Below are 24,807 nucleotides of genomic sequence, written 5' to 3'. Positions count from 1 at the left end.
GCTGGGCCACCGCCGGTGGTTACTAATGTACGGCTTTGTTACACAAGTTACTCATGAGCCGCACTATGTGCGGCTGAAGCGTCGGTTGGCACCGCATCAGTCCTGGCGTCGACTTCAACGGGAGTAACTGCCCTTCGGAGAGGATCTGTGATGAAGCACTTCCCTCAGGGCAGCCGCGTCGACGGGGATCGTGGCGCACGAGGGCGCGTCCGTTGGGCCGCACGTCACGCGGGTGCGCGCCGTGCATTTAGAGCCGCACGGAATGCGGCGCGGGGGTCGCACAGTGCGCATTAGAGCCGCATGGGGTGCGGCGGAGTGATTTGAGCCGCATATCGTGCGGCGGGGCAGTCGCTTTCGGCGTTACTATGTACAATCAGGCGCGCGCCTTGCCCTTGGCGGCCGCGCTCGCGGGCTCCGTGTCCGAGTCGTCCGAGAGCTCGTCGTCGCGGGGAAGACGGATGCCCAGCCGCGCGAGCAGGTTGCCGGCCGGGCCCGGGGCGCCGGCCTGGCTCTTGAAGCTCTCGAGCATGTTCTGGGCAATGGCGTAGTCGGGATCGGTGTCCGGCACGATGCCCGAGTCCTGGAGCTGCTGGCGGAGAATGTCGTCGACCTCGTCGTCGGCGTCCGAGTCTGGCGCGGCGCGGTACTGGGCGATCTCCTCCGGCGAGAGCTTGAGCGCCTCCTGCAGGAAAAACTCGAGAAAGTCGTCCTCGTCGATGTCGTCAGGGGGCGCGTCCGGGTCGCGGGGTTTGGCCGCGGGCTCGGGCTCGGGCTCCGACTCGGACGAGAGCTCGTCGTCGAACTCGGCGCCGTCAAGGCCGGCCCGGTCGTCGTCCATGAACCGGCGCAGCCGGTCAACCATGGACTTGACCTTGTCCTGGGCGTCGGCGATGTCGGCAGCGGCGGCGGCGTCGGGGACGTCCGGGCCCGCGTCGCCGTCGAGCGTGCGCTCAAACTCGGCGTAGTCGAGGTCCATCCACGAGTCCGAGTCGGCGGCCGCGGCCGCGGCCGCGTCGGCGTCCGACAGCGTCGCGCCGGCCGCCAGCAGGCGCTCGACGGCAGCCGCGCGGGCGGCCAGCGAATATCCCGGGCGCGCGGCCAGAAACAGCTCGCGCGCGCGCTCGGTCAGCCGCTGGTACGCGGGCGTGCCCGGCTCGGCGGCCGCAAAGAAACCATCGCGCCGCAGGACGTGCAGATGCCGCTTGTAGGCTGGGTCGCGGACGACGTCGCGCGGCTGGGCGCGGCGGCCGGCGCCGTATTCGCGCACGAGCAGCTCCAGGCCGCACGCCAGCTTCATGCCGAGCTCCGCGGCCGCGTAGCCGGGCGCGTCCGGCCGCGGCAGCGCGAACCGCGCCGGCGCGGCGATGCGCTGGGCTCGCAGCTGCGCGTACTGCAGCCGCGGCAGCGGCACGACCCAGTCCACGCTGTCCTCCGGCGGGAAAGTCGCCATGGCCCGACACAGCCGCATGCTGCCAGGGTCGCGCAGCAGGAACGCCTCGGTTGCGGCCGAGACCAGCTGGCGGTCGGCGGCGAGGACGCCTGCGGCGGCGCGCGGCAACCGCACGGCCGCCCGGTGCACAAACCGCCGCGCGGCCGCCGGGTAGTCGGCCAGTCGGCCAAACGCCTCGCGCTGCAGTAGCGGCGGGCGGTACAGCTCGGCCGGCCGCGTGGCCACAAAGTCCAGCGCGGCCGCGCGGCCGATCGGGCCGTCGGGCTCGGCCGGGACCACGCAAAGCTCGCCGCCGACGATCCACACACGGTTCTCGGCATTGTCCGGGCTCAACCAGCGCGGCAGCGCATTCGCGGCCTCGATCAGCAGGAACTCGCCGTCTGTGTCGGCGATTCTGGGTCAGCGGCGCCGGCAGCGAGACTTACTGGATCGCGGTCGCCGGAAAGCGCCGCGAGAGGTCGCGCAGCAGATACACGACCAGCCACTCGTCGTCCACGCACTCGCCGTACTCGGTGGACCCGCACAGGATCGGCCGGCCGGTGTCTGGGTCAGCGGGATCGGCAGGGCCGTACCTTCGTCCTCGCCGGCGGCGAGCGCAAATGACTCGCGCTGCCAGATGTAGTCGCCCCAGTCGGCCGCCGCCGCGGCGGCGGCCGCCAGCACCGGCCCCAGCGCGTCCGCGCCGCCCGCCGTGCAGAACACGCGGTAGTCGGCGCGGTCGTCGGCCAGGTCGCGCAGGCCGGAGAAGACGGACATGTTTGGTAGAATTTTTACCCTGCGCGCACGGACGTGGACGGCGTCATGCTACCCGGCCGCGTCATGCTACCCGGCCGGCGAGTCATCTTACCCGGCACATCGCGAGTCACCACGCCGCACGCAGCACCCGCCCGCCATGGATGCCAAACAATCGATCAGCGAGCTCGCGGCCGAGTGGCTGCGGCTCGACCAGGTGAGTGGCTGCAGCGACGCGCTGACGAGGCCGCCGACACGCGTCGCGAGATTGAGGCGCTGCTGGCCGCGGACAACACGGCCGAGCTGGAGCGCCGGCTGCGCAAGCGTAAGTGACCGCCGGGCCTGCTGACGCCAGGGATCACGTTCGGCACGGCCGGGCTGCGGGCCAAGATGGAGGCCGGCTTCAGCCGGATGAACGACCTGACCGTGCTACAGGCGTCGCAGGGGCTGGCGCGGTACGTGGAGGCGAACGTGCCGGACGCGCTCGCGCGCGGCATCGTCATCGGCCACGACCACCGGCACCACTCGGAGGACTTTGCGCGGCTGACGGCGTGCGCGTTCCTGACGGCCGGCTTCAAGGTGCACTTTTTCGACGAGCTGGTGCACACGCCGCTGGTGGCGTACGCGACGGCCGCGCTGGGGGCGGCCTGCGGCGTCATGGTCACGGCGAGCCACGTAAGTGCAGGGGCGGCGCCGCTGACGGCAGAACCCGGCGGCGGACAACGGGTACAAAGTGTACTGGAGCAACGGGTGCCAGATCGTGTCGCCGCACGACAAGGGCATCTCCGCGGCGATCGAGGCCAACCTGGAGCCATGGGTGTGGGACTACAAGCTCGTGGAGACGGCCGCGGCGGTGGAGCGGCCGCGGACGCGCATCATGGACCTGTACTACGGCGGGCTCGGCCGGCTGGCGGGGTAAGTGCGCGCGCGGACGCGCTGACGGCAGCGGCGTGTGCGTGGGCGACGCGACCCGGGTCGTCTACACGCCGATGCACGGCGTGGGACTGCCGTACATGGAGCGGGCGGCGGCGCTGCTGGGCGCGCAGGTCGGCACGCACGTGCTACCGGTGCCGACGCAGATCGTGCCGGACGCCGACTTCCCGACGGTGCGCTTCCCGAACCCGGAGGAGGCCGGCGCGCTCGACCAGGCCAAGGCCTACGCGGACGCGCAGGGCGTCGACGTTGTGCTGGCGACGGACCCCGACGCGGACCGGTTCGCGGCGGCCGTGCGCAGCTCGACCGGCGGCTGGCGGCAGCTGACCGGCAACGAGATGGGCATCCTGTTCGCGCACTACGTCTGGCGCACGACGCCGGCCGCGCGCCGCAGCAAGCTGGCCATGCTCAACTCGACCGCGTCGTCGCGCGTGCTGCAGGCCTTTGCGGCCAAGGAGGGCTTCTACTGCGAGGAGACGCTGACCGGGTTCAAGTGGCTCGGCAACCGGGCGATCACGCTCGAGCAGCAGGGCTACGTGGTGCCGTTCGCGTTCGAGGAGGCCATCGGATACATGTTCGAGGGCCTGTACGAGAAGGACGGCATCGGCGCCGCGCTGGTGTTTCTCAAGCTGGTCGCGGACCTGCGCACACAGCTGGCCGCGCCGCCGGACGCCACGGACGCCGACCTGGTGCTGCAGTACCTGGACGAGATCTACGGCAAGTACGGGTTCTTCGAGAACAACAACTCGTACTACGTGTCGCTGGACCCGGCGGCCACGCAGCAGGTCTTTCGGGCGATCCGGAGCGGCAAGATCCCGGGCCGGGCGGACCCGGCCGACGGCCTGCGGTTCTCGCAGCCGCTGTCGCCGGTGTCGACGCCGGCCGAGCAGCCGCCGACGGCGCCGGCCGACTACGAGCGCACGTACCCGTACCCCAAGACGGTCGGCGCCCGGCGCGTGACGTACTGGCGCGACCTCACCGAGGGCTACGACTCGGCCACGGCCGACCACGTGCCGCAGCTGCCGGTCTCGCGGTCGTCCGAGATGATCACGTTCGCGCTCGACGGCGAGGCCGTCCGCGTCACGATCCGCGGCAGCGGCACCGAGCCCAAGCTCAAGGTCTACATCGAGGCCACCGCGCCGCAGAAGGACGCCGCGCGCCGGATGGCCGCCGAGGTCTGGGACGACCTCGAGCGCGAGTGGTTCACGCCCAAGGTCACTGGGCTGCTCAAAGCCTAGTGTATTTAACGCACCGCGCTACAGAATGAACTTCAGACGCGTGTCGAGCGGGTGCGAGCACGAGAGCTGGCACTTTTGCGAGTACTTGGGTGCCATGTACGCGCGCAGGTTCTGCAGCAGCGACTGGTAGCTCTGCTCGGGGTACTGGCTGAGGACGGTCACGAAGGCGTGGGACATGGCGCCGGACGCCGAGCCGTTCTCGACGGCGTCGGCGGACGTCTGGGTGTCCTTGCAGCCCGAGAACAGCACCACGTCGCCCGGGGCGGTCTTGGTGCGCCGCGTGAGCTGGTTGGCGCGCTCGCCGGTCGTCGCCAGCTTGAGCACGCCCTTGGCCGCCGACACCATCGAGCCCAGGTCGCCGCGCGAGTACGAGCTGAGCGCCGAGAGCAGGCCCTGGCCGGCCTCCTTGGCCAGGTTCGGCTCCTTGAGCGTGCCCGACGTCGAGTACATGTACGGCAGGTCCAGGACCGAGCCCGAGTGGCACGAGTCGAAGATCGCCGTCAGCCGGCAGCCAGCCGGCAGCGGCTTGACGATGACGTCGTGGATCTGGTCGTCGACGATGTGGCCGGCCGTCTGGAAGTCCACCGGGTAGATGACCTCGTCGTAGCCGTCGGCCTCGTCGCCGTCCAGGTCCTCGGTCACGCCGCCGTGGCCCGAGTAGTGGATGAACAGCGAGTCGTTCGGCTGGGCGTCCTTGACGAGCCACGACATGGCCCTCAGAATGTTGTCCTTGGTCGGGATCGACCGCTGGTTCTGCTGGTCGTCCGTGAGGATGACCATGTCCTCGGTCTTGTAGCCGTAGTTTTTGAGGAACGCCGAGATGTTTTTGACGTCGTTGATGCACCCCCGCAGCTCGTTCTTCTGCCCGAGATAGTTGATGCCGATCAGCAGCGCCTTGCGCCGGCCCTGGCACGTCGAGTACTGGAACGCGTACTCGTTGGGCGCGCCCTGGCCAAACTGCTGCATGCCCGACGGCGGCGCCATCGGGTGGCTGTCGTCGCGGTGGATGCCGACCTGCTGGGCGTACGCGACCTCGGCCTGGTTGAGCGGGTACGGCGGCCGCGACTGCGTCTGCGGCGCATACTGCGTCGGCGGCGGCGCCTCGCCGTAGACCGACTGCGCGGGCGAGTAGCCGTCGTCCTGGGGACGCTGGTACTGTTGCTGGTGCTGGCGGTGGTGGTGGCCGGGCGGCGGGCCCGAGGGCGGGCCGCCGAACTGCTGGCCCTGGTCGTACTGCGGGCTATACTGCTGGCCGTACTGCTGGTCGCGCTGGTCGTACTGCTGGCCGTACTGCTGGCCGTACCGCTGGCCGTACTGGTCGTCGCCAAATCCGGGCGGCGGGCCCTGCGGCGGGCCGCCAAAACCGGGCGGGGGGCCCTGTGGCGGGCCGCCGAAGCCGCCCTGCTGGGGGTAGTAGTTGTTCTGTCTGCCGGGGTAAGCCATGGCGTCGGATGTGGGCGGCAGCGGCTTTTAAAGACCTGATCTCGGGCTACGAAGCCGGCAGAAGAGCGCTGGCGGCTAGCGGGCGGTGAGCCACAGGGCCTGCCGCGGCGGCCCTGGAGAGCATATGCACGCGTGTGGCTAGCCCGAACAGGCGTGGTTCACGTAACGACATTCCCGAAAGTGGGCAAGGTTCGGCGGTGGTGGCGGTGCGGCGCCGCGCGGCGGTGTGGCGCGCGGGCGGTGCGAGCCGCATCGCGTGCGGCTCAGCCAAACAGCCCCGCGTCCGCCAGCACAAAGTCGCGCACCGCCGCCCGCACGTACGCCCGCGCCGCCGCGATCCGGCCCAGCGCGGCCGAGTCCACCTCGCCGGCCACCTCCGCCGGCGCGCACGCGTACGCCGCGTTGAACGAGACCAGCACGTCCGTCTGCTCGCGCGCCAGCCGCAGCACGCCCAGGACCAGCACCAGCTGCATGGGCTGCGACGCGCGGCCCCACTTCTCGCTGGGCTGCGTGCCCGTCACCATGTACGCCTTGGTGTCCGGCCGGCTGGCGACCGCGACCGGCGCCACGTCCAGCACGCGCGCCTGCGCGCCGGCCGCGTTCAGCGCCACCAGCTCGTCAAAGTGCGCGCGCGCGGCGGCCACGTCGGCCGCGCCCGCGCCGTACCGCGCATCCGCGGCCGACGGCGCTGCGTCCAGCCGCTCGACGAGCTCGACGATCATCGAGTTGTCCTCGGCCTCGCTTGACTGCGGGTCCACGTAGACCTCCTGGTTGTCGGGGATCTGGCGAAAGTCGCTGGCGTCAGCGCGGCCAGCGCCGCACTCACCTGGCGTCCAGAAACCCCGCCGGCAGCGACGTTCGGATCGCACCCCCAAAGAGCTCGCCCGGCATGAGCGCGGGCGCCGCGCGCTCGGCGCTGTCCAGGCTCTCGTGGGACGACATTGGGTTTAAAATTTTGCGCCGCGCGCTTCCCGACACCGTCCACCATGTCCGTCACAGTAAGTGCGCGCGTCGCTTGTGCGCCGCGAGTCCGCGGGTCCGCGGGTCCGCACCGCCGCTCCGCCGGCGCAGCAGTCCAGAGCCGTGACCGGCCTGCGCCGGACCGCTCGGACCGCGTCCGGACGCGGTCCCCCGGGGACTCGCCGGCCCGCCCGTCCGCCGATCCCCAACAACTGACCGCCAGCTCCACACCGATCTCGGTGACATCAAGATCGAGGTCTTCTGCAGCGCTGTCCCCAAGACGGCCGAGGTATGTCCACGCCGGGCCCGCTGACGCAGAACTTCCTCGCGCTGTGCGCGTCCGGCACGTATGACGACACGCTGATCCACCGCAACATCAAAGGTACGGCGCGCGGGGTCCCGCTGACGCAGGCTTCATGGTCCAGATGGGCGATCCCACCGGCACCGGAAAGGGCGGCGAGTCGATCTGGGGCGGCAAGTTTGAGGACGAGATCAAGCCCGCGCTGCGGCACAACGCGCGGGTATGTGGCTCCGCGGACGCGCTGACGCCAGGGCATCGTTTCGATGGCCAACTCGGGGCCCAACACGAACGGCAGCCAGTTCTTTATCGTACGTGGGCGCGCGGGCGTGCTGACGCAGACATACGACAAGCATGTCCACCTCGATGGCAAGTACACGGTCTTTGGCAAGGTCATCGACGGCGCCGACACAACCATGGCCGAGATCGAGGCCGTCGCGGTCGACAAAAAGAACCGGCCCCGGGAGCCGATCAAGCTCAAGAGCGTGACGATTCACGCCAACCCGCTGGCCGAGTAGCCGCGGGCGGTGTGCGGCCAAAAGGTGTACTAGTGTTACAGGTCTAAAGCAAAACATGCGCTCGGCGCTACAGTACAGGCTACTCGTCGAGCCTTCTCTTTTTGGGGACGTCGTCCTCGGCGTCGGCGTCGGCGTCGCGCTTGAGGCCGCGGTCTGGCGGCCGCTCCGGCGCCGGCGGCTCGTCCGGCGGAATCTCCAGCGCAAACCCGTCCTCGGACAGCCGGGTCCACGTCGACACGCACCGATACAGCCACGCGGGCGTGACGATCTTGACGCGGCCCTCGGCGTGCGCCTGGCGCACCTTTTTGGTGCCCGCGCGCTCGGCAATCAGGTGCGTGACGGACGGGATCAGGTTCTCGACGACGATGGCACCAAACGAGCGCGCCCACTGCACGATGTCGACGCTGTCCATGTTGACGTTGAGCGGGATCGTGCCCGAAAACACGATGACGACGCCCTGCAGGACCCGGTTCTTCATCCGCGGCATGATGGACTTGATGTCCGGGATGCCCTCGCGCCAGTTGGCCGAGTTGGAGTTGACCGGGTTGTTGCGGACGTAGCGCGAGTAGGTCGAGTAGTACTCGTGGTGCACGCGCGTCAGGACCTTCTCGAGCGTGTCGAGCTCGCGGTCGTTGTCGACGAGCAGGTTGTGGCGGTATGGCGGCTGCTCCACCGGCGGCTCGGCCGGCGGCATGTTCTCCTTGGGCTCGTCGACGGGCGCGGCCGGCGACGGTGTTTCGGCCGGCGACTGCGTTTCGCCCGGCGACTCGGTCTCGTGATTGTGCTCGTACTTGCTGATCGCGTTCTCGAGCTCGCTCTGCTTGCGCGCCAGTGGCCGGTCGTGCTGCTGCGTCTCGAGCGCCTCTTTGCGCTCCTCGGTCTGGATCGCCAGCAGCTCGGACGACTTGTCGCCGCCGCCGAGCGCCATCAGCTGGCCAAGCGTCGACAGGTCGGAGTGCTCGTCCGGGTCGTACGTCGAGTCCGAGCTCAGCGAGATGTCGTCCAGGTCCACGTCGTCGTCGTCGTCCTCTTCGACCGGTGGCGGCGCGGCGACGGCCGCGGCCGCGCTCGAGCCGTCGTAGCGCTTCGGCAGAAAGCTCGAGTTGATGTCGCCGATGCCCACAAAGAACTCGTACGGAATGACCTTGATCAGGTTGTCGGACCACTTCCACACGTCGCCGCGGTCGTCGATGATGCAGACCAGGCTGGTGTCGACCGGGAACAGCCGCTGGAGCGACTTCTGCTCGAGGTTGCCGCTCTCGTCGCGGCTGAGGATGCGGTCGCCAAAGTACTTGCCCGTCGGGTCGATGATTTTCGAGATCGCGCGCGCGTACGCGCGCGTCGCCATCGTGTAGATGTGCAGCTCGTACATGCCCGCGATCTTCTCCAGGAAGCGGTCGAGGCCGGGACGCAGCTTGACGTAGTGCCAGTAGCCGCCGCCGGCGGCGTCGTCGAGGCAGAACGGCACGACCTCGCGCACGGCGTCGTAGTTGGGGTTGTTCGGGTCCTGCTTCCACTCGCCCACGGTCGGGTCCACGGTGGTGTGGATCACGGTCTGGTCGAGGTCGACGACGAGGATGAGCTTGCGCGCCTCGAGCAGCTGCAGCGCCGTCGACTTTTCGATCTTGCGCGCCTCGTCCATCGACACCGTCAGGCCCTGCGTGTTGTGGAACATGGTCACGCTCGCCCGTGTCGTGTTCTGGTAGCCAGAGTAGTCCTGGCTGGCCGTCAGCGCGCCCGCGGCCGCACTTACAACGTGAGGTCCTTGCCGCACTGCGCGCACATGCCGCCAAACTGGACCGCGTGCGCGCACGGCTCCTCGATCGTGAGCACCGTGATCGGCCGGTGGATGACGTCGCCGTCGTAGACGTGCCAGTCGCCGACAACGCCCTCGATCGGGGACTCGTAGTTCTCGATCATCTGCGTCGGCACGTCGATATCCTCGTCGTCCAAGTCCGGGTTCTCGGTCACGGTCGTCCAGTACTTGTACGAGAAGATCTGCGTGTGCTGGACCACATTGTCACCGGGCGACACCAGCCGCTTGATGATCGTGATCGGGTAGCCCAGCGAGTCGGGCAGCTTGATCTCGGTCGACGCCATCGCGCGCGGGAGCTGCGCTGGCCGGCGCGCAGAGTCGCCGCCGCCGCCGCCTGCTGGGGATCGCCCGCGCAATGGACGGGCTGGCGGGCGTCTACGGCGGTCCGGGCTGCCGCTGGTGTGGGCTCTGGGCCTGCCGGTGCGGGCTGGACCGCGGGATCTGCTGTGTCAGCGCTGGATGGACGCTGGAGCCGGTGCCGGCGGCAGCAGCGACGGCCTGATCGGGCTGGGCCGCGGCCGCTGGACGCGCTGCGCGCTGTGCAGGCCCACAGATCCATCTGACCGGCTGCCTACCTTGCTGGATCGCCGGGTGCGTTGCGGTCGAACGGGGCCGCGCGTGCGTGTGATGGCTGGTGGAGTCGTGAGCGAGCAACTGCGACCGGTGCAAAAAGATGGGAAAAAGAGACAAAAAGTTAGTGTACACAACAGAGATGCGGGTCGGGTCGTTCGGCGCGCACGACGGGTCGTGGCGCAAAGTCTAAAGTTTCCAGAACACGCCGATTACAACGTGCGCCAGCAGAACGGATGGACCTGCGGGCCGGGCGGCCGATGGCGATCGCGTGAGGGCGCGCACCCGATATGGCCGCCGTAGTCCGTTCTCGGCGTGCTGACGGCTGCGGGTCGGCGACATTGGTCAGCTGCGGATTAGCCGCGGAGGCACAGACGCCACGAGCGCATCGTCGCGTCTGGACGCGCGGTCCAGGGCCACGGCCATGGGCCGGCCGATTGAGGAAAGGCACTACGGTGGTACCAGTACGGGTCGGGACGCCTGGTACGGAACTTGGGTACGAGCCACCCATACGGCGCGGACGGCGCTAGACGACGGTAGGTCTTACACAGCGCGGTGAGACACGCACACGCGGTACAGGTATGCAAGCGCCGGGGCACGGTACCGGTACGGTCGGGTGACACAACGCACGCGGGCCGACGGCCGGCGCACTGCGCTGTCCCGCCGCGGTGGTTCTGGACGCACAGCGCGCACGGCCGCAGGCGCAGGACAAGCCACCAGCGCACCCTGCGTGCACTCCCGTCTACAACAGTTACAACCACCCGGTGTTTTGATATGGCCAAAGCCATGTATTATTATATTAACATTTCCCGTTAATCCACCCATCCTCGTTGAAATCATCAGTCCCTTCGAAACTCCTCTCTCCAACTCTAAATATAAACATAGCAAATCTCTTGGAATGCACATTGAAGCCGTTCCAGTCGGACCGAGGACGATGACCAAGAGAACCAAACAAACACAAAACAGAACTAGACCGTGGAGAAAGTGACATGTGCATAATGAAACACGTGTCGGACCCGGCCACTGCCGGCGCCCGAATCACAGGGACGACGTTTACTTGGACTTGGCCAGACCGACGGTGTTGTCGCCGGCATCGTAGACCGAGTACCAGCGACGAAGGAACGCGTCGCCGAGGATGACCAGCGGGCCGACGGGCTCGGGGAAGTCCATGCCCATGAAGGCCGAGATGCACGAGCCCGAGATCTCCATGACGTAGTCGGTAGGACCGATCTTGAAGTCGTGGCCGGCCAGGGAGAAGGTGACGTCGGGCAGCTTGTCGCGGACGCTGCAGTCGACGGTGTACTGGCCCTGCCAGTTCTTCTTGGCGCCGATCTGCATGTTGAGGATCTCAGCAATGCTCGACGGGACGGCAATCAGCGACGTGCCGGTGTCGACGATGGCGCCGGTGTTCTCGAGCTCGGCGGTCTGGTCGCCGAACGAGATGCTGTCAAGGACAACCTCCCAGTAGGCCTGGCGGCGGACAGGGAGCTTGATCAGCTCGCCGGTGTAGTACGACTCGTCGACGCCACCGAAGGTGGCAACGCCACCGTTGTTCTCGTCGACGTTGGTGTCGCCCAGGTAGAACGAGAACACGGGCGAGTCGAGCAGACCCTGGTCGACAGCCTTGAAGAAGGGCGGGACCATGCCGTTGACCGAGATCGACGGGTAGCCCATGCCGAGAATGCCGTCGAAGCGGCCGAAGGCAAAAGCCAGACCGGGCTCCTGGGTAGCCTCAGCGAAGTCCTGGCCCTTGATGGTCAGGTCGCCGATCTTGAGGAGGTCGTTCGAGACAAAGCCGGACATCGAGCCCGAGCCGTACTGGATCTCAAACGAAGTGCCGTTCTTCTTGTACGTCGACGACTTGGACGAGTCGTACTTCTCGTGCAGGTAGCACGCAATCGAGCCGCACGACACCGACGGAACCCACAGGTTCGACGAACCAGTGTCGAGGATGACCTTGAAGGTCTGGGCGGGCGTGCCGAGCTCAATCTCGGTGAAGTCTGTCGTCAGCCCCGCATTGTCGCCACAAACTTACACTGAGCGTTGACGTAGTTAGTCAGCGGCACGTTGTGCGCGGCCTCCGCCGAGAGCTCGGGCGCGACATCGTACGCGGCCATGTACTTCTGGCCGAGCCCACGCAGGTGGGAGCCCATGTCGAGCTGATGGTCAGCACACCTATCACAAAGTCTAATCCCGCATACGCGAGCGTCGTGTTGCCATTATAACGGCATAAACACGACGATGGGCCAACCTACCTTAGCGAGCTGCTCGGTCAGAGGGACCTTCTTCATGTTGAGCCTGTACGTTAGCCCTGCACGAGACTCGGCCTCAGCCGACACCGGCCACATGGCAGCACCGCCCGCGGTCGTGGACCACGTCCATGCCATCGGCAGACCCTGGCCGTGCACACACGCGCACCGCCAAGCCCGCTGCCATGTCCGATGTCCCCGCACTTCCGACCCGGTCGTCGGACCCACGTCGATCCCGGACTTACTTGTGGACCGCGGCATCCGAGCCAGCCACGAGGGCTCCGAGAAGCAAAACCGATGACACCTTCATTCTGATAACTATATATATCTAGTAAAGATAGACTATATAGGATGGGTGGAGAGAATAAAGGGTTGATATAGAGGAAGGAGAGAAATCCGCCGACCGGTAAGATAAAGAGAATATAAGGAAATCCTCAGGGCGCGGAATTACGTACCAGGGCACGGGGACGGGGCGGAGGTTAGGTCTGGAAGCGAAATACAACTGCGCGATCGCGTAGTGTGGCGCATGTGGCGCACATGGGCCCGAAAGGTACACAACGTCTGGGGGGGCGGTGCGCGCCGCTTGTTACAAAACCTACGAAGAGGCGCACCGCCACACATGATTACTCACATCCTTATCTTGCACTAAGCCTCATGTACTACGTGCACATCTCGTGCCAGATATGCCATAAACAGCCAACCGAGCATAATGTGGCCCAAAACTGCCATGGCCGCGTGTCTCCCGCTCAGCGCCGGCAGATCACGGGATGGTGTGCCGGCGGCGGCCTCGACCGCGAGCCACGCAAGCCAGCTCGTGTGGCTAGCTGGGGCGCTGCTAGTGGGCACAGCAGAGCGCCCCGCGGCCGGCCCGCGGCCGGCCCCGCGACCGGATCGGCGGACGCTGGTCCCAGGGGCATGGTAGAGAGGCTAGGCACGGACGTTGGGGTCGTGTTGGCACAGCCCGCGAGGGTCCGGACTCGGCAAGTACACCGCGGCCGTCACTGCAGGTGGGAATGTGTGGCCGGCGACGTTCGGGTATAGTCGCTGCCGGGTATGACGTGCCGGGTATAGGCGCTAGAGGCACTTACGAGGTGGCGCCACCACACGGGTACAGGCTACAGTGGGTCCCAACACACCGGCCGGGTCAGCTGGTGCGGCTAGCTGCGCGGATCGCTGTGACAGACCGTCACACGGTCGGCCGGGCCACCGCCGACGAGGACGGCTGCCGGCCACAGTCGGCGGGTAAGACGTTCCGGTGCGCCGGCGCCGACCCAGTGGGCGCGGCGCTGGCGCGGCGCGTCGCCTCCGGCTGCCATCCAGCAGACCCGCCGGCGGCGGCTCCAACTGCCGGCTCCGGGCCTGCTGGCACCGTGACGAGTGTTGTGATGTGACAGATAGCGCGACTAGCGCGCACGTAGATAGGAACGAGTATGCATTGTGGCAACGAGTCACGCCGCTCACGCGGCCACGCCAATGCCGGCCAGCGGCGTTCGCGCGCGCAGACCTACCGCGGCCTTCCAGCTGTCGGTCCATGCACGCGAGTCGGCAGGCGCCCACAGGGTCTTCCACGACCGACTGTTGGCGCGGCCGTGGATTGTTGGTGGCGGCAGCTGCACGATTGCACTTGGAAACTGGACCAGACTGACCACGGAGGGCGACCGGCGGGCGGCCAGGCGCGGTGGCAGCGCCGGCGGCGGCGTTTGCAGGTCGTCGCACGACGGGCTACGCTCAAGCCGGTAATCATTCCAGAGTCCGTGCGTGTGAGCCGAGACCTGGTCACGGTAGAGGTTGCTGGCGATCTCGGCGGCCATGGCCACAATGCTCTCGACAGCCTTGGACGACGTCGCGCCGTTCTCGTCCTCGATGGACGCTAGTAGCGACTCAAAGATCTCGCGCTCGCGGGCCTTGAAGTACGTCTTTTCAGCCTGCTGCTGGCAGTAGTTGCAGTCAGAGCCGGGGGGGTGGGGTATCTCGTCGAGGGCGCGGCTGAAGTCAGCCTTAACCTCGGCGTCTGCGACCACGTCGGCCAGCACCGGGGTGGGCCCGAGCCAGTCCGTGGCCGTGGGGGTATGCTCAGGGAGGGCAGTAACGTCGGGGAGCTCGTCGGACTCAGCCGAGGGACCAGGCAGGGTATCGGATGGGACTTGACAGGTATCGCTTGGGAGATCGCTGGGAGAAGTGCTGCTGACGTCATCGGCGGCAATGTCGGTTGCTACGGCAACGGCGACCATCTTCTCGGCAGCGCCGGTGTCAGTTGCCGCAGCAACCGCAGTCGCCGCGGGCGCGGTTGTCGTGGCAACCACGACCGGCCCCGTCGACGGCGCAGCCTTCTCGGTCGGCCACTTGCCGTCCGTGTCCGAGTAGGTCGTGATTGCGGACTCGGCCGGTGACCGGGGGGAGAACGGCGACGGCCCGCATGTTGCCGGCGATGCCGACAGCGGCGACGGAGGGCCGGCGCCATGCGGTGCGCGTCCGGCCGCGTCTACCGCGTCCGCGGTCGGCCAGGCGTCACCGTACAGCGAGTGCACGTCCGAGAATATCTGGGCGGGATCAATCGGCGGCGCAAAGTCGAGCACATCCAGCGGCGGCAGCGTCAGCGGCGACGCCGGTAGCACCGCAGGACCATTTGCCTCAGCTGGCGGCTCGGGCGCCCGGCGGCGGCTCGCCCACATTGTCTGCACAGTCAGGCGCGCAGACGGCTGACGGCGCACGGGCGACCGCGGCCGGAAGAACGTTCGGTCCAGAGGCATGGTCGGGCTGGTTCGTGCCCAGGTCGTACTCGGATGGATATGCAAAACGCGCGGGCAGCCGAGGCAGGCGGCGCTAGATGACAGAGTGGTGTCGGGCGCGGACAGAGTCGCCTAGATAGCCCGTGCGGCGGCTGTAGGCTTTGCAAACGGCCGGCGGCCGCGGGGCAGGCACGATGCCCGACGACGGGTCTCGGCGCATGTGGCGCCGTACATTACTGCAGACACTGCCAAGGGTGCCTGGCGACGTGGCCGATAGCCATTCTGACCAGGGAAAGGTGGCCGCCGGCTGCAAGCGTACTGCTGCAGTGGCGTCAAGGCTGGAAACGCGCGGCTAGCCGGACAGGCAAGATTAACGGGATGCCGCGCAGCACCGGGACGGCTGCCGTGCTCGCTGCGGCCGTGCCGGTCGCGGCCGGCCGCTGACACGCGCAGGGCCCGGCTTGCGCGTGGACGACCGTACTGCGCGCGGGTGGCTCGTAATCGTATGCTGAAACCGACCGGCCGTTGGGGGCCGCGCTAGCTGCCCGGGCCGGCCCAGCAGCGGCTGACAGCTGCCAGCGGCGGCGCCGCACGCGCCGGGTAACAATTGACCATGGAGGCGGAATGGCGCGCCAGATTAAGGTTTAATTTGCAGTGGGTCACAGGCGGACGCTGGCGCTGGCGGCCATAGCCGGGCGATGGCAGGGCTGCAAGGCACGCTGGGCTACGGGAGGCTACGACAGACGAGCACGCTGGGCGCAGGGCTACGCGCGCCGGTGGGGGCTTGGTGGGCGTCGCGTGGGCGTGGCAAGAGCCAATGGAGAGCCAATGGCCGGCCAGGCGACTCGCCCTATTGAGCGAGCCAAACCGGGCATGGCAGGCGAGAAGGCGGTCGGGGCGGCCCGGGCGACGGCCGCGACGGCGGCCGGCGCGCGGCGCAGCCAGGGCCCAGCAGCGTGGCGGTGGTGGAATGGCGGCGGCGGAGTGGCCGCGGCTGAGCCCCGGGCAGTGCACGGGCGGGCTGCTGCGCCGCCTGGCGCGCCGTTCTCAACGAGCACTGTTGGCGACAGACGGCAGGCGCAAGGAGGCGTACGCTCCGCAGCACCGGCGTAGCCAGCGCAAGGAGGACGACTAGGGAACGCGCACGACAGGCGGCGCGCGCTAGGAAACCATTTTATACGGCCGATCGGGCCGCTTGCCGCAGGCAGGAGGGTGCTGCCGAGCTGGAGTTGGTGCCAGCCGTGATTGGCTGCGGGGGAAATGTATAGACGACCCGAACGGGCTTGGGCGAGGGCGCTCAGCGTGGCCGGGCGGCGATGAGCACCTGCAGCGCAGTGCGGCGCATGTGCAGTGATAGTGCATCAATCCGCATACGCCAGCACGGCGGACGGTGGGCTAGACGGGCGCGGCGAGGGGGCCGAAGCGGGCAGACGCGGGCAGGCGGCGCTGCCGAGTGGCGGCGTGCGGCAGCGCACGGCCCGGACGTGCGCTGGACGGAGCAGCGCAGCAGCGCAGCCTGGCCGCCCCCGTGGGCGCGGACGGCGCTCTCTCGCGGGCGTGCGGACGCGCGGACGCCGCAGGGCGGGTTATGACGGCCAGGAGCCGAGCGTAAGCCGCTTGTTCACGCTAGGCTAGACCGCGCGCGGCTAGTGCAGGCGGACGATAGATCTGGCACGAGATGGAATTGCTATTTATCTGTCGCGTGGAGGTGATCTGGCCAGTTGACGCTCGGCGGGCCCACCGGCGAGGGCGGGCGCGGGCGTGGTCTGCGCGGACCGGCACGGGGGCCAGTGATTAGTGGCATGCAGCGGCGTGGCTCGACCTAGGGCGTGCTCTACGCAGGCACGGTGACGGCCGGGTCCGGGGCCGAGACGGAGCCGAGGACAGCCAGGGCTGGACGATGGGGGCGGGCATGTGCGAGTGCCGGCGAGAAAGCGCCGCGACAGGGCTAGTGCGCGCTGAACCGGTACACGCAGCAGAGGGGCCCGATCTGGCAGGCTGGGTGGCAGCTAGACGTGTCCGGGAGAGTCAGAGCGGAAGAAAGCACAGGCACGATCGCGCTGGGGCGGCCGGGACGGGCTAGGAACGCGGTGCAGTTGCCCAAAAGGGCAGGGAGGGACTGAGTGCGCCCGGATGACGACACTCGCACGAGCGCGAACGCGGCTAGGGCAGATCCAGCGACCAGGCGATCCACTCGGTTGGGTAGCACTGGGCGTCAGATGGCATAGGCCGTGCTGGCGCGCCTGGTACCAGACTGGCGGGACATTATTTAGCGTACGACTGCAGGTTTCGGGGCGGACGCGCTCGGCGGTGCAGGCGGCCGAAAGCGGCAGGACCACAACAGAGCTATGCTCGGCTAGGCAGGCGGACTGGGTGCGAGACGCTAGGCGTAGCGCGCGCATGCGCAGCAGCGATCCAGCGCGCCGGCACACGTCCATGCACGTCTGCCGCAAGAGGCTAGTGGGAGGCGACCCTAGCCCGACGCGGGCGGCGCACGCGTCTGCGGCGTGCCCGACCGCGCATGCCGTGCAGAGGGATGCATGGGAGCGCGGGCACGCGCATGGCGCCGGCAAGTCGGGCGCTGGCGACGCGGGCCTGGTGACCGGCGATCCCTGGCCTATCGGATCTAGTGCGCGGCCTTGCATCGCGCGGCGCTGAAAGCCACCGAACACGCGCGGGTAACAGCCGCGGCGGATAGTCCAGCCGGCCCGCCGGCGACGGCGGCCGGACCGGGCTGGCGTGCGACGGGCCGCCGCGGGGCGACCGGCGCGACAGGGGGAGGCGCGGCCGCGACCCGGGCGGCCAGCGTGCCCGTCGCGCGCGCCGCGTACCTCGCGGTAGCACCGACCAGCCGGCGCGCCGTCCACGGCATCGCTCGCGCCCGTTGAGCTCTGGGACGACCTGCGTCTGCGGCGGTCTGCAGACATCTGCACGCTGCCTGCACGCAGCCTGCACGCCGGCGCCGTCCCTCAGCGCTCGCATGCACATATCTGCACGCTACTGCTCCCCATGCACTACTGCCGCGCAGCTCTGCATTCGGCTGCAGCGTTCTGCACGCCTGCCCCAGCGGCACCACCCGGCAGCAACCGCATGTCGGCCGGCATCCCTCACCGGCCAACGTCGCCTGTGCGCGATCGTGCCACATGATCGGCCACGCCGGCGTTGTCGCCCGTCTCCACCGCGCGGCGGGTGCACACGGCCCCGGCGTGACAGGCTCACCGCGGCGGCCGCAGCCGTCGCCAGGCGACGGCCCCCTTCGCCGCGTCTGTGCCGCGTCCGTACGGCGACCCAGCCCCGTCGTTCGCGCGCACATTCCGCGCACCTGGCCATTAGAGTTTGGCGCCCTCTTCGTTTAACTCTAGCGTCGGAGGGCAAACTCTGTCGCGCGTCTGCGCTAGGTCGCCCTGCGCCTGCGCGCGCTGGCGGCTGCGCGCCGGCGGCTGGCACTGCTGCCCTGTCCGCGGCCTTGGTCGCCCCTCCGCCGCCTTGGATCCGTTGCTGTGGTAACCCCGCTAGCCTCGAAGCTTGCCGCCCGTTCTGTCCTCTTTTGGCGGCCGGCGCAAGCCCATCATCAATTATCCACCGTTTTAGGTTTTCATACCCCGTTTAGACTTCGCTATGCATCCTGCTGATTTATGCCCTCTTTCCGCGTACTCGCGGCCGGCGGCCGACCTTAATCCTTGGTAGTCTTCCCTCTTTCGACCGCAGGCCTAAACGGCTCTATCACTAGACAACTTAGAGTGGCACGGTCTGGGAAATATTACAAAATAGAACAAATTGCAAGGGCTTAGTCCGGTTTCCGGCCGTTCTGTTGCGCCTTCTTGAGCACTAGAAAATCAGACAATCCACGCGGTGTCGGTGGCTAGAGACTGCAGCGTCCAGCAGAGGCGGCAGCAGCGGCCACGGCGACGCAGACCAGTCGAAAACCGCAGGATCGAACTTGTCTACCTCCCTATTTTCCGCACATTTCCAGCGTCCAGGCGCCGGCCCGCAATTCCCACGAGACCCGCGCGACCGCCGTGGACAGCGAGCGCAGAGCTCAGGAGCGCGACGGTGAGTGAGCGGCGCGGCGGGGCGATCGCGCAATTCGCAGCGCAATGCACGGCCGCCGCAGGCGGACGAGCCGAGCTGACCGCAGGACCCGGCCCTCGAGCGAGCACCAGACGACGGCCCGCCCACGCCGCCCCCGGCGCCCCCGGCAGTGCGACTGGGACGTGACGGTCCCGTGCGAGACCCCCGCAGCCCGCAGCAGACGACGCCCCCGGCTGGTGAGCACCGTCCGGCCCGCATGTGCAAGACTCGAGCCAGCACCCCCGCCCGTCCTGTCCCCGACCGCTCCGCGGTTGTTCCTGTCTCGAGCGCTGCGTGCGCGCACCCGGGCCGATGAGCCTCCACCAGAGCCAGATACACGAGCCAGCGGCCGCGGCCCCGCTGCACTACCATCCATCGCCGCAAGGCCGGCGGCAGCCCTCGTTCTCGGTCCCGCCTGCGCCGACGGCCCCGACAGCACCGGTTGAGTCCGCCCACGGCCTGCTGGGCTTTCTGCCGTCGGCCTGGCCGGGGTCCGACGAGAGCCTGCGCCACGCGCTCTCGTATCGGGCCGAGGAGGAGCGGCGGCGCGCCGAGGAGGAGCGCACCAAGCAGGAGGAGTTCAAGATCGAGCTACGGCAGCGTGACATTGAGCTACTGCGCGAGGGCATCCGCTACGGCGTGCCGCCGGCGATGATACCGTTCATGTTCATCGGCAGCAGCATTAACAGTGCGTCGGCGGACTGGATCCGCGACTACGCGACGAGTCTGTGGCAGCAGCAGCAGCAACAGCAGCAGCAGCAGCAGCAGCAGCAGCAACAGCAGCAGCAGCAGCAACAGCAACAGCAACAGCAGCAGCAGCAGCAGCAGCAGCAGCAGACCAGCGCGCACGGCCCGCCGCCGCTGACCCAACAGCCGCCATCGAACGCCCAGGGCCACCTTAACAGCCACCCCAACAACCAGCACGCTGGCCAGCACGTCGGTCCCGGCCAACACGCGCCGCCGCGCGACGCCCAGCAGCCGCTGCACCAGACGCCGCAGCAGTCGGCATCCAACTCACAGCCGCCGTCAGAGATCACGACGCCCACAGTCGAACACCCACGATATCCTCGACATGCGCCGGCGCCGCTGGCGCCGTCCGGGCACGGGTCCGCGTACCCGCCGCAGCCGCAGCCGCCGCCGCAGTCGCAGCCGCCGCAGCCGCCGCCCCATGGCGGCTCGCTCGGCCACCCTCCAGTGCCGTCGCTGCCGCCGCCACCGCCTCCGGTCCCTTTGGCGGCGATCACGACGTTTGCCGGTTCGGCGCACTCACAGTATTCGCCCGCGGACGTGTCGCCGCAGTCTGCCGGACCGTCAGGCCCACCGTCGGCACAGAAACCGGCGTACACGCACGTACCGCGGGCAACGGTGACGCCGCCGCTGCAGATCCGGCAAATCGATATTCCGCCGCCGGACAGCGCCCAGCCGCGGTCGGCGCAGAACAAGCTGCAGCAGATCCTACAGCAGCCCGGCAGTGCGCAGACGCCGTATCGGCCGACGTCGGCGTCGTCGGCGGTCAAGTCGCCGTCGCCGCCGGCGCAGCCGCAGCCGCTTCAGTTTCACCACTGGCAGCCGTCGCGGCCAGCGTCACAGGGATTTTCAGGGGTAAGTCTCTCGCACGCACGCGCTGACCTCAGTCCGCCGACGGCCAGAACCAGGAGAACTTGAGCTCGCCCAAGCGCCGGCGCCACACCCAGCTCTACGAGTCCAAGTCGTTCTCGGTCAACATGCAGTCGCCGTCGGCGCCCGAGCCCAAGGAGCCGCGCAGCGTAACGCCGCCGAACGCGGGTTCGGGCCCCGGCGGCCTGCCGGCGTCCGCGTCGCACCCGCACTTGCCCTCGTTCTCGTCCTTCACGACCGGGCCGCCGGGCGCAGGCGTGTCGCGGCGACGTGGCCCCGGTCACTCGCGGCACCGCTCGGACGCGACGCTGCACGGCTACGAGCCGTACTCGCGGCCGACGACGAGCGGGCACATGCCAAGCTCGCCGTCGATGACGTCGCTGGCGTCGCTGGCCGGGCGCGACCCCGGCGACCGCCGCTCGTTCGCCGGGCCGGAGCTACCGTCGCTGCACCGCCACAGCAGCATGCGCGACCAGCCCCGGTCCGAGTCCTGGGAGATGAACGGCTCGGTGGGCGTGCTGGCCGCCGCGGCCGAGTCGGCCGAGCGCGAGCTCAAGCAGCAGGAGCTCGTCGCCGGGCGCGACCGCAAGGACGACCCGCGCGACTAGCCGGCCGCTTCAAAAATTGTGTTATTGCATCGGAGTTTTCTTGACTTTACGGATTCTCGTCTACCGGTTCTTGTTGATTGCTCTTCCGCCTATGCCGACGACCGGCAATAATTGCGCTGCGACGGCGCCGCATGCCCGCATGTCTACTAATATTTACGAAGCTTACGACTGATTGATTTGCCCGTTCCAAAATGTTTGTTGCTCAGAGTCCGTTAGAACTGCTGTACCGTTGGCCGAATAAACTGTATCACTACTGGCGACGTCATGGCGCGCTGCGGCTGGCGCCCCTGGCTGCGGCTGGCGTACGGCTGACGGTTGTACGACGGCATGTCGTACAGACGACGCTGGGCCGGTGTGCTGGAGCCTGCTTGGTAGACGGCGTCTAGCCGGATTTGGCCAGCCGACGCGGGCTGCAGCGGTCAGGGCGCCCGACTTGGCTAATGCGCGCGTAAGCTAGAGGCGCACGGCTGAGCGGCGGTGCGGCGCGTGCGGGGCGGCGGCCGCCGACGGCGCGAGAGCGTCGAAGGCGACCGAGCCTGCGACCGTCGCGGGTGGGCTTCCGCAGGCCGAGGTCCATCGGGCGGCGTGCCCGGCCAGCCAGCCGTGCCGTGGCTGGATCAGCCGCGGCGGTGGCGTCGCGCTTAGCGCAAGGCCCCATCGACCCGGCTCATGGGCCGCACCAGTACGCCGGCACGGCCAGCGTCCCACAGCCCGCGCGCCAGTTCGGCGGGGTGGCGCCACGCGGCTGGATCTGCCGTGGTGCGCGTACCGGAGCCCTGGGGGGGCTCGGCCACGCGGCAGACCGCCCCCTGCACGCCGTTCGCGGCACTGGGGCGCGCCCGGACGTGGCTTGGCTGCCCGCACCGGCCACGCCGCATGCTGGCACGCCGCGGCTTGTCTAGGACGGGCCGCGCGGCATTGACGTTGCGGCTGCAGCCGTCCCAACGTGCGTGCGTTAGAGCCCCATCCGTCGTGTGCCTGGTGCCGCCACACAACAACCGGCTCTTCTGCATATCCCGCTGGCACGAGCCTTCACGAGCACTCCACACACGGTGCACCCGTTTGCTTAGACCCGCGCAGACCCCGGCTGCGAGCGCTCGAACTAGGTGAGTGCGTCGGCGGCGCACGCGGGCGTTGCGTCGCTCTGGCGCGGCGCCGTGCCGTTGCGGCAACACTGACGCCCAGACCCCGGCGCCCAGACCCCGGCGCCCAGCGACGTCTACACGGCCGCCAACGCCGTCCGCCAGGCGCGATCCTTCGATAGCCAACCGTCGACCGGCCAGAAGCCAGATCGGCCCTGTGCGTTCTGCATTCAGCCCGGACCAGCGTCTGAGCGCATCTATAGACCCACACAATGAAGGACGCCCTCCGGCCAGCGTCGGTCCGCGAGACGACCGCCGCGCGGCACGTCATGTACGAACAAGGCTGTGCCCAGCTAATTGCAGATCGTGGATCATGATATCGTCGTTTGTCGTGCTCTTCAACAAATGGATCCTGTACAACTCCAACTTCAGTAAGTAACGCCGCCAGGCACGCTGACGCCAGAATTTCGTAAGTTCCGGGCCCGTGGCCACTCTGACCCCAGCGATCTTCCTGACGACATGGCATTTGCTGTTCTCGGCCACGGCCACGCAGCTCATGTCGCACTTCAACGTGTACTACCGCAAAAAGGATCTCTACATGGAGCCAGCGGTGTACGTCCGGCGGATCGTGCCCATCGCGCTATTCTACAGTCTGTCGCTGGTGTGCAGCAACAAGGCGTACCTCTACCTGAACGTGTCGTTCATCCAGATGCTCAAGGGCTTCATGCCCGTAGCGGTGTTTGTCATTTCGTACGTGTTTGAGCTCGAGACATTCAAGCTGGACGCGGTCGCCAACCTGTGGCTGATTGTGTTTGGCATCATGCTCTCGTCCATGGGCGAGATCAACCTGGACTACCGCGGCGTCGTGTTCGAGGTCGCCGGGATCGTGTGCGAGGCGTCGCGACTGGTACTGACCGGCCGGCTGCTGCACGGTCCGCGGCCGGACCTCGAGACCAAGGACGAGGTTCTGCAGTACAAGGAGAAGCCAATGGACCCGCTCGTGTGCCTCTACTTCTTCGCCCCGGTCTGCGCGCTCTTCAACGCGATCTTTTTTCTGTGCTCGAGCGAGCGCACGGCACTGACGTTCGCCGACATCCAGGGCATCGGCGTCTCGGTGCTCGCGCTCAACGCGGCAGCCGCGTTCGTGCTCAACGTGTCCGTCGTGTTCGTGATCGGATCGACGTCGTCACTCGTGCTGACGCTGTGCGGCATTATCAAGGACATCCTGTTGGTGATTGTCTCGTCCGCGATCTGGCGGACGGCCATCACGCACATGCAGATCGTGGGCTACATGTTCACGGTCGCGGGCCTGGTCGGGTACCGGTTCAGCTACTCGCCGCTGGCCGCGCTGATGACGCCCGAGAAGTACAAGCGCAGCCTGCGGTTCCGCCGCAAGGTGCTGTCGTACGCCCTCACCTGCTCGGTCGCTGGCGGCTGTGTCGTTTTCCTCGTGCAGTCGCTGCGCCACAGCGACGACGTCGGCATCGAGAAGGACTAGGGCCTTGCATCGCCTGCAGCGCCGCGCGCTCGCAGGCGCCTGTATTCTAGCGGCTGATGCCGGTAACGAATCATTAGTGTACAGTCGTATTTACATGTCGTCGTCGATGACCATCAGGTTGATCTCGCCGTCGACGGGCTCGGCCGTGTCCCCGGCGTCGCCAGCGTCGCCGGCCGCGTCCGGCGCGTCTGGAGGCGGCGGCGCCAGCACGATCGGCCTGGGCTTCGGCTTGGCCGCGGGCTCGGGCGCGCGGCCCTTGTTCTTGCGCCGGTTGCGGCGCTCGCGGTTCTTCTGCGTCTTCTCGTCGTCGCGGCGCTGCTGAGCGAGCCGGTCCCGCTCAAATTCGGTGAGGTCCTGCTCGCGCTTGCGCTCTTCCTCAAAGACCTTCATGCGCTCGAACTCGCGTCGCCGCGCCTGCTTGTAGACATGGAACTCGCCCGATCCGGCGCCGGCGCTCGAGCCCTGCACGTTGTTGACGATCTCGGGCGGCGGCGGGATGTACTTGTCGGTGGCGCGGGCAACGACGACTTCCTTCTCAGGGTCCTGGAGAAGCTTGTCGAGCGCCGCGCGCTGGAGCCGGTACTTGGTGCGATCCGCGCTGACGGGCGTGTTGCGGTTCGGCGGCGGCGGCGGCGACGTGCGCTGCTTCTTCCGGGGCGGCGCGGCCGCGACGGGCTCGGTGGGTTCGTCCATTGCAGGACGCGGCGGGCGGCGGCGGCGGCTGAAAAGTGGTGATCCCTAACCCTGGAGGTTAGGCGGTGCGGCTGACGTGCGGCTCTCGCCTGCGCCCCGCGAGGCGCAGGAGACGCGGCGCGCCGCGGCTCGTGCGGCGCAGCGCATGTGCAAGTATGTATGTATTACCCTAAACACCCATAATGAACCCTAGTGGCCGGCCAGGCGGACGGCCGCAAAGTCGTCGGCTACCTCGTCTCCGCCCGAGCAGTCGACCGGCGCCGGGCCGCTCATCTCGACCAGCAGCGAGTCGGTAGCAGCCA

General features: G+C 68.1%; 11 protein-coding genes across 11 annotated transcripts; 4 read left to right on the top strand and 7 right to left on the bottom strand.

Annotated features, from left to right (window-relative positions):
- Window positions 1-79: 79 nt before the first annotated feature.
- V1510DRAFT_442449 (SGT1 protein-domain-containing protein) lies at window positions 80-2,206 on the bottom strand (the record flags this gene model as incomplete). Its single annotated transcript, XM_066935649.1, has 3 exons — window positions 80-1,844; window positions 1,876-1,993; window positions 2,023-2,206. 3 exons carry the CDS (start codon window positions 2,204-2,206, stop codon window positions 374-376), a joined length of 1,773 nt encoding a protein of 590 aa, XP_066790340.1. The 3' UTR covers window positions 80-373.
- Window positions 2,207-2,332: 126 nt separating this feature from the next.
- Window positions 2,333-4,432, top strand: V1510DRAFT_413294 (uncharacterized protein). The gene is made up of 5 exons (XM_066933209.1): window positions 2,333-2,399; window positions 2,429-2,507; window positions 2,538-2,857; window positions 2,889-3,097; window positions 3,129-4,432. Exons 1-5 carry the CDS (start codon window positions 2,343-2,345, stop codon window positions 4,351-4,353), a joined length of 1,890 nt encoding a protein of 629 aa, XP_066790339.1. The 5' UTR covers window positions 2,333-2,342; the 3' UTR covers window positions 4,354-4,432.
- Window positions 4,318-5,913, bottom strand: V1510DRAFT_413293 (metacaspase-1). Its single transcript, XM_066933208.1, has one exon. It carries the CDS (start codon window positions 5,794-5,796, stop codon window positions 4,372-4,374), a length of 1,425 nt encoding a protein of 474 aa, XP_066790338.1. The 5' UTR covers window positions 5,797-5,913; the 3' UTR covers window positions 4,318-4,371.
- Window positions 5,914-6,059: 146 nt separating this feature from the next.
- Window positions 6,060-6,687, bottom strand: V1510DRAFT_362206 (uncharacterized protein; the record flags this gene model as incomplete). Its single annotated transcript, XM_066931090.1, has 2 exons — window positions 6,060-6,591; window positions 6,623-6,687. The coding sequence occupies 2 exons, from the start codon at window positions 6,685-6,687 to the stop codon at window positions 6,060-6,062; spliced, it is 597 nt and encodes a 198-aa protein (XP_066790337.1).
- V1510DRAFT_375129 (peptidyl-prolyl cis-trans isomerase-like 3) lies at window positions 6,635-7,790 on the top strand. The gene is made up of 6 exons (XM_066931539.1): window positions 6,635-6,794; window positions 6,980-7,045; window positions 7,075-7,138; window positions 7,168-7,277; window positions 7,309-7,365; window positions 7,396-7,790. Exons 1-6 carry the CDS (start codon window positions 6,783-6,785, stop codon window positions 7,570-7,572), a joined length of 486 nt encoding a protein of 161 aa, XP_066790336.1. The 5' UTR covers window positions 6,635-6,782; the 3' UTR covers window positions 7,573-7,790.
- On the bottom strand, window positions 7,652-9,672 carry V1510DRAFT_362099 (uncharacterized protein; the record flags this gene model as incomplete). Its single annotated transcript, XM_066931088.1, has 2 exons — window positions 7,652-9,293; window positions 9,326-9,672. The coding sequence occupies 2 exons, from the start codon at window positions 9,670-9,672 to the stop codon at window positions 7,652-7,654; spliced, it is 1,989 nt and encodes a 662-aa protein (XP_066790335.1).
- Window positions 9,673-11,011: 1,339 nt separating this feature from the next.
- On the bottom strand, window positions 11,012-12,585 carry V1510DRAFT_413281 (aspartic peptidase domain-containing protein; the record flags this gene model as incomplete). Its single annotated transcript, XM_066933207.1, has 4 exons — window positions 12,453-12,585; window positions 12,214-12,256; window positions 11,994-12,117; window positions 11,012-11,958 (listed from the first exon to the last, which is right to left on the bottom strand). Exons 1-4 carry the CDS (start codon window positions 12,515-12,517, stop codon window positions 11,012-11,014), a joined length of 1,179 nt encoding a protein of 392 aa, XP_066790334.1. The 5' UTR covers window positions 12,518-12,585.
- A 1,047-nt stretch (window positions 12,586-13,632) lies between these two features.
- Window positions 13,633-15,334, bottom strand: V1510DRAFT_413276 (uncharacterized protein). The gene has a single exon (XM_066933206.1). The coding sequence runs from the start codon at window positions 14,955-14,957 to the stop codon at window positions 13,665-13,667; it is 1,293 nt and encodes a 430-aa protein (XP_066790333.1). The 5' UTR covers window positions 14,958-15,334; the 3' UTR covers window positions 13,633-13,664.
- Window positions 15,335-19,319: 3,985 nt separating this feature from the next.
- On the top strand, window positions 19,320-21,644 carry V1510DRAFT_442421 (uncharacterized protein; the record flags this gene model as incomplete). Its single annotated transcript, XM_066935648.1, has 3 exons — window positions 19,320-19,943; window positions 20,340-20,609; window positions 20,642-21,644. 3 exons carry the CDS (start codon window positions 19,320-19,322, stop codon window positions 21,230-21,232), a joined length of 1,485 nt encoding a protein of 494 aa, XP_066790332.1. The 3' UTR covers window positions 21,233-21,644.
- A 687-nt stretch (window positions 21,645-22,331) lies between these two features.
- V1510DRAFT_313703 (triose-phosphate transporter family-domain-containing protein) lies at window positions 22,332-23,857 on the top strand. Its single transcript, XM_066930752.1, has 5 exons — window positions 22,332-22,338; window positions 22,418-22,645; window positions 22,678-22,745; window positions 22,778-22,783; window positions 22,818-23,857. Exons 2-5 carry the CDS (start codon window positions 22,587-22,589, stop codon window positions 23,810-23,812), a joined length of 1,128 nt encoding a protein of 375 aa, XP_066790331.1. The 5' UTR covers window positions 22,332-22,338; window positions 22,418-22,586; the 3' UTR covers window positions 23,813-23,857.
- Window positions 23,858-24,543, bottom strand: V1510DRAFT_313704 (uncharacterized protein). The gene has a single exon (XM_066930753.1). It carries the CDS (start codon window positions 24,503-24,505, stop codon window positions 23,903-23,905), a length of 603 nt encoding a protein of 200 aa, XP_066790330.1. The 5' UTR covers window positions 24,506-24,543; the 3' UTR covers window positions 23,858-23,902.
- Between the last annotated feature and the right edge of the window lie 264 nt (window positions 24,544-24,807).

This window comes from Dipodascopsis tothii (genome assembly GCF_038497935.1).
Source record: "Dipodascopsis tothii strain CBS 759.85 unplaced genomic scaffold V1510scaffold_7, whole genome shotgun sequence".
Taxonomy (NCBI): domain Eukaryota; kingdom Fungi; phylum Ascomycota; class Lipomycetes; order Lipomycetales; family Lipomycetaceae; genus Neoaidaea; species Neoaidaea tothii.
The sequence above is the reverse complement of the archived record's forward strand: the minus strand, read 5'-3'. Positions and strand labels throughout refer to the sequence as shown.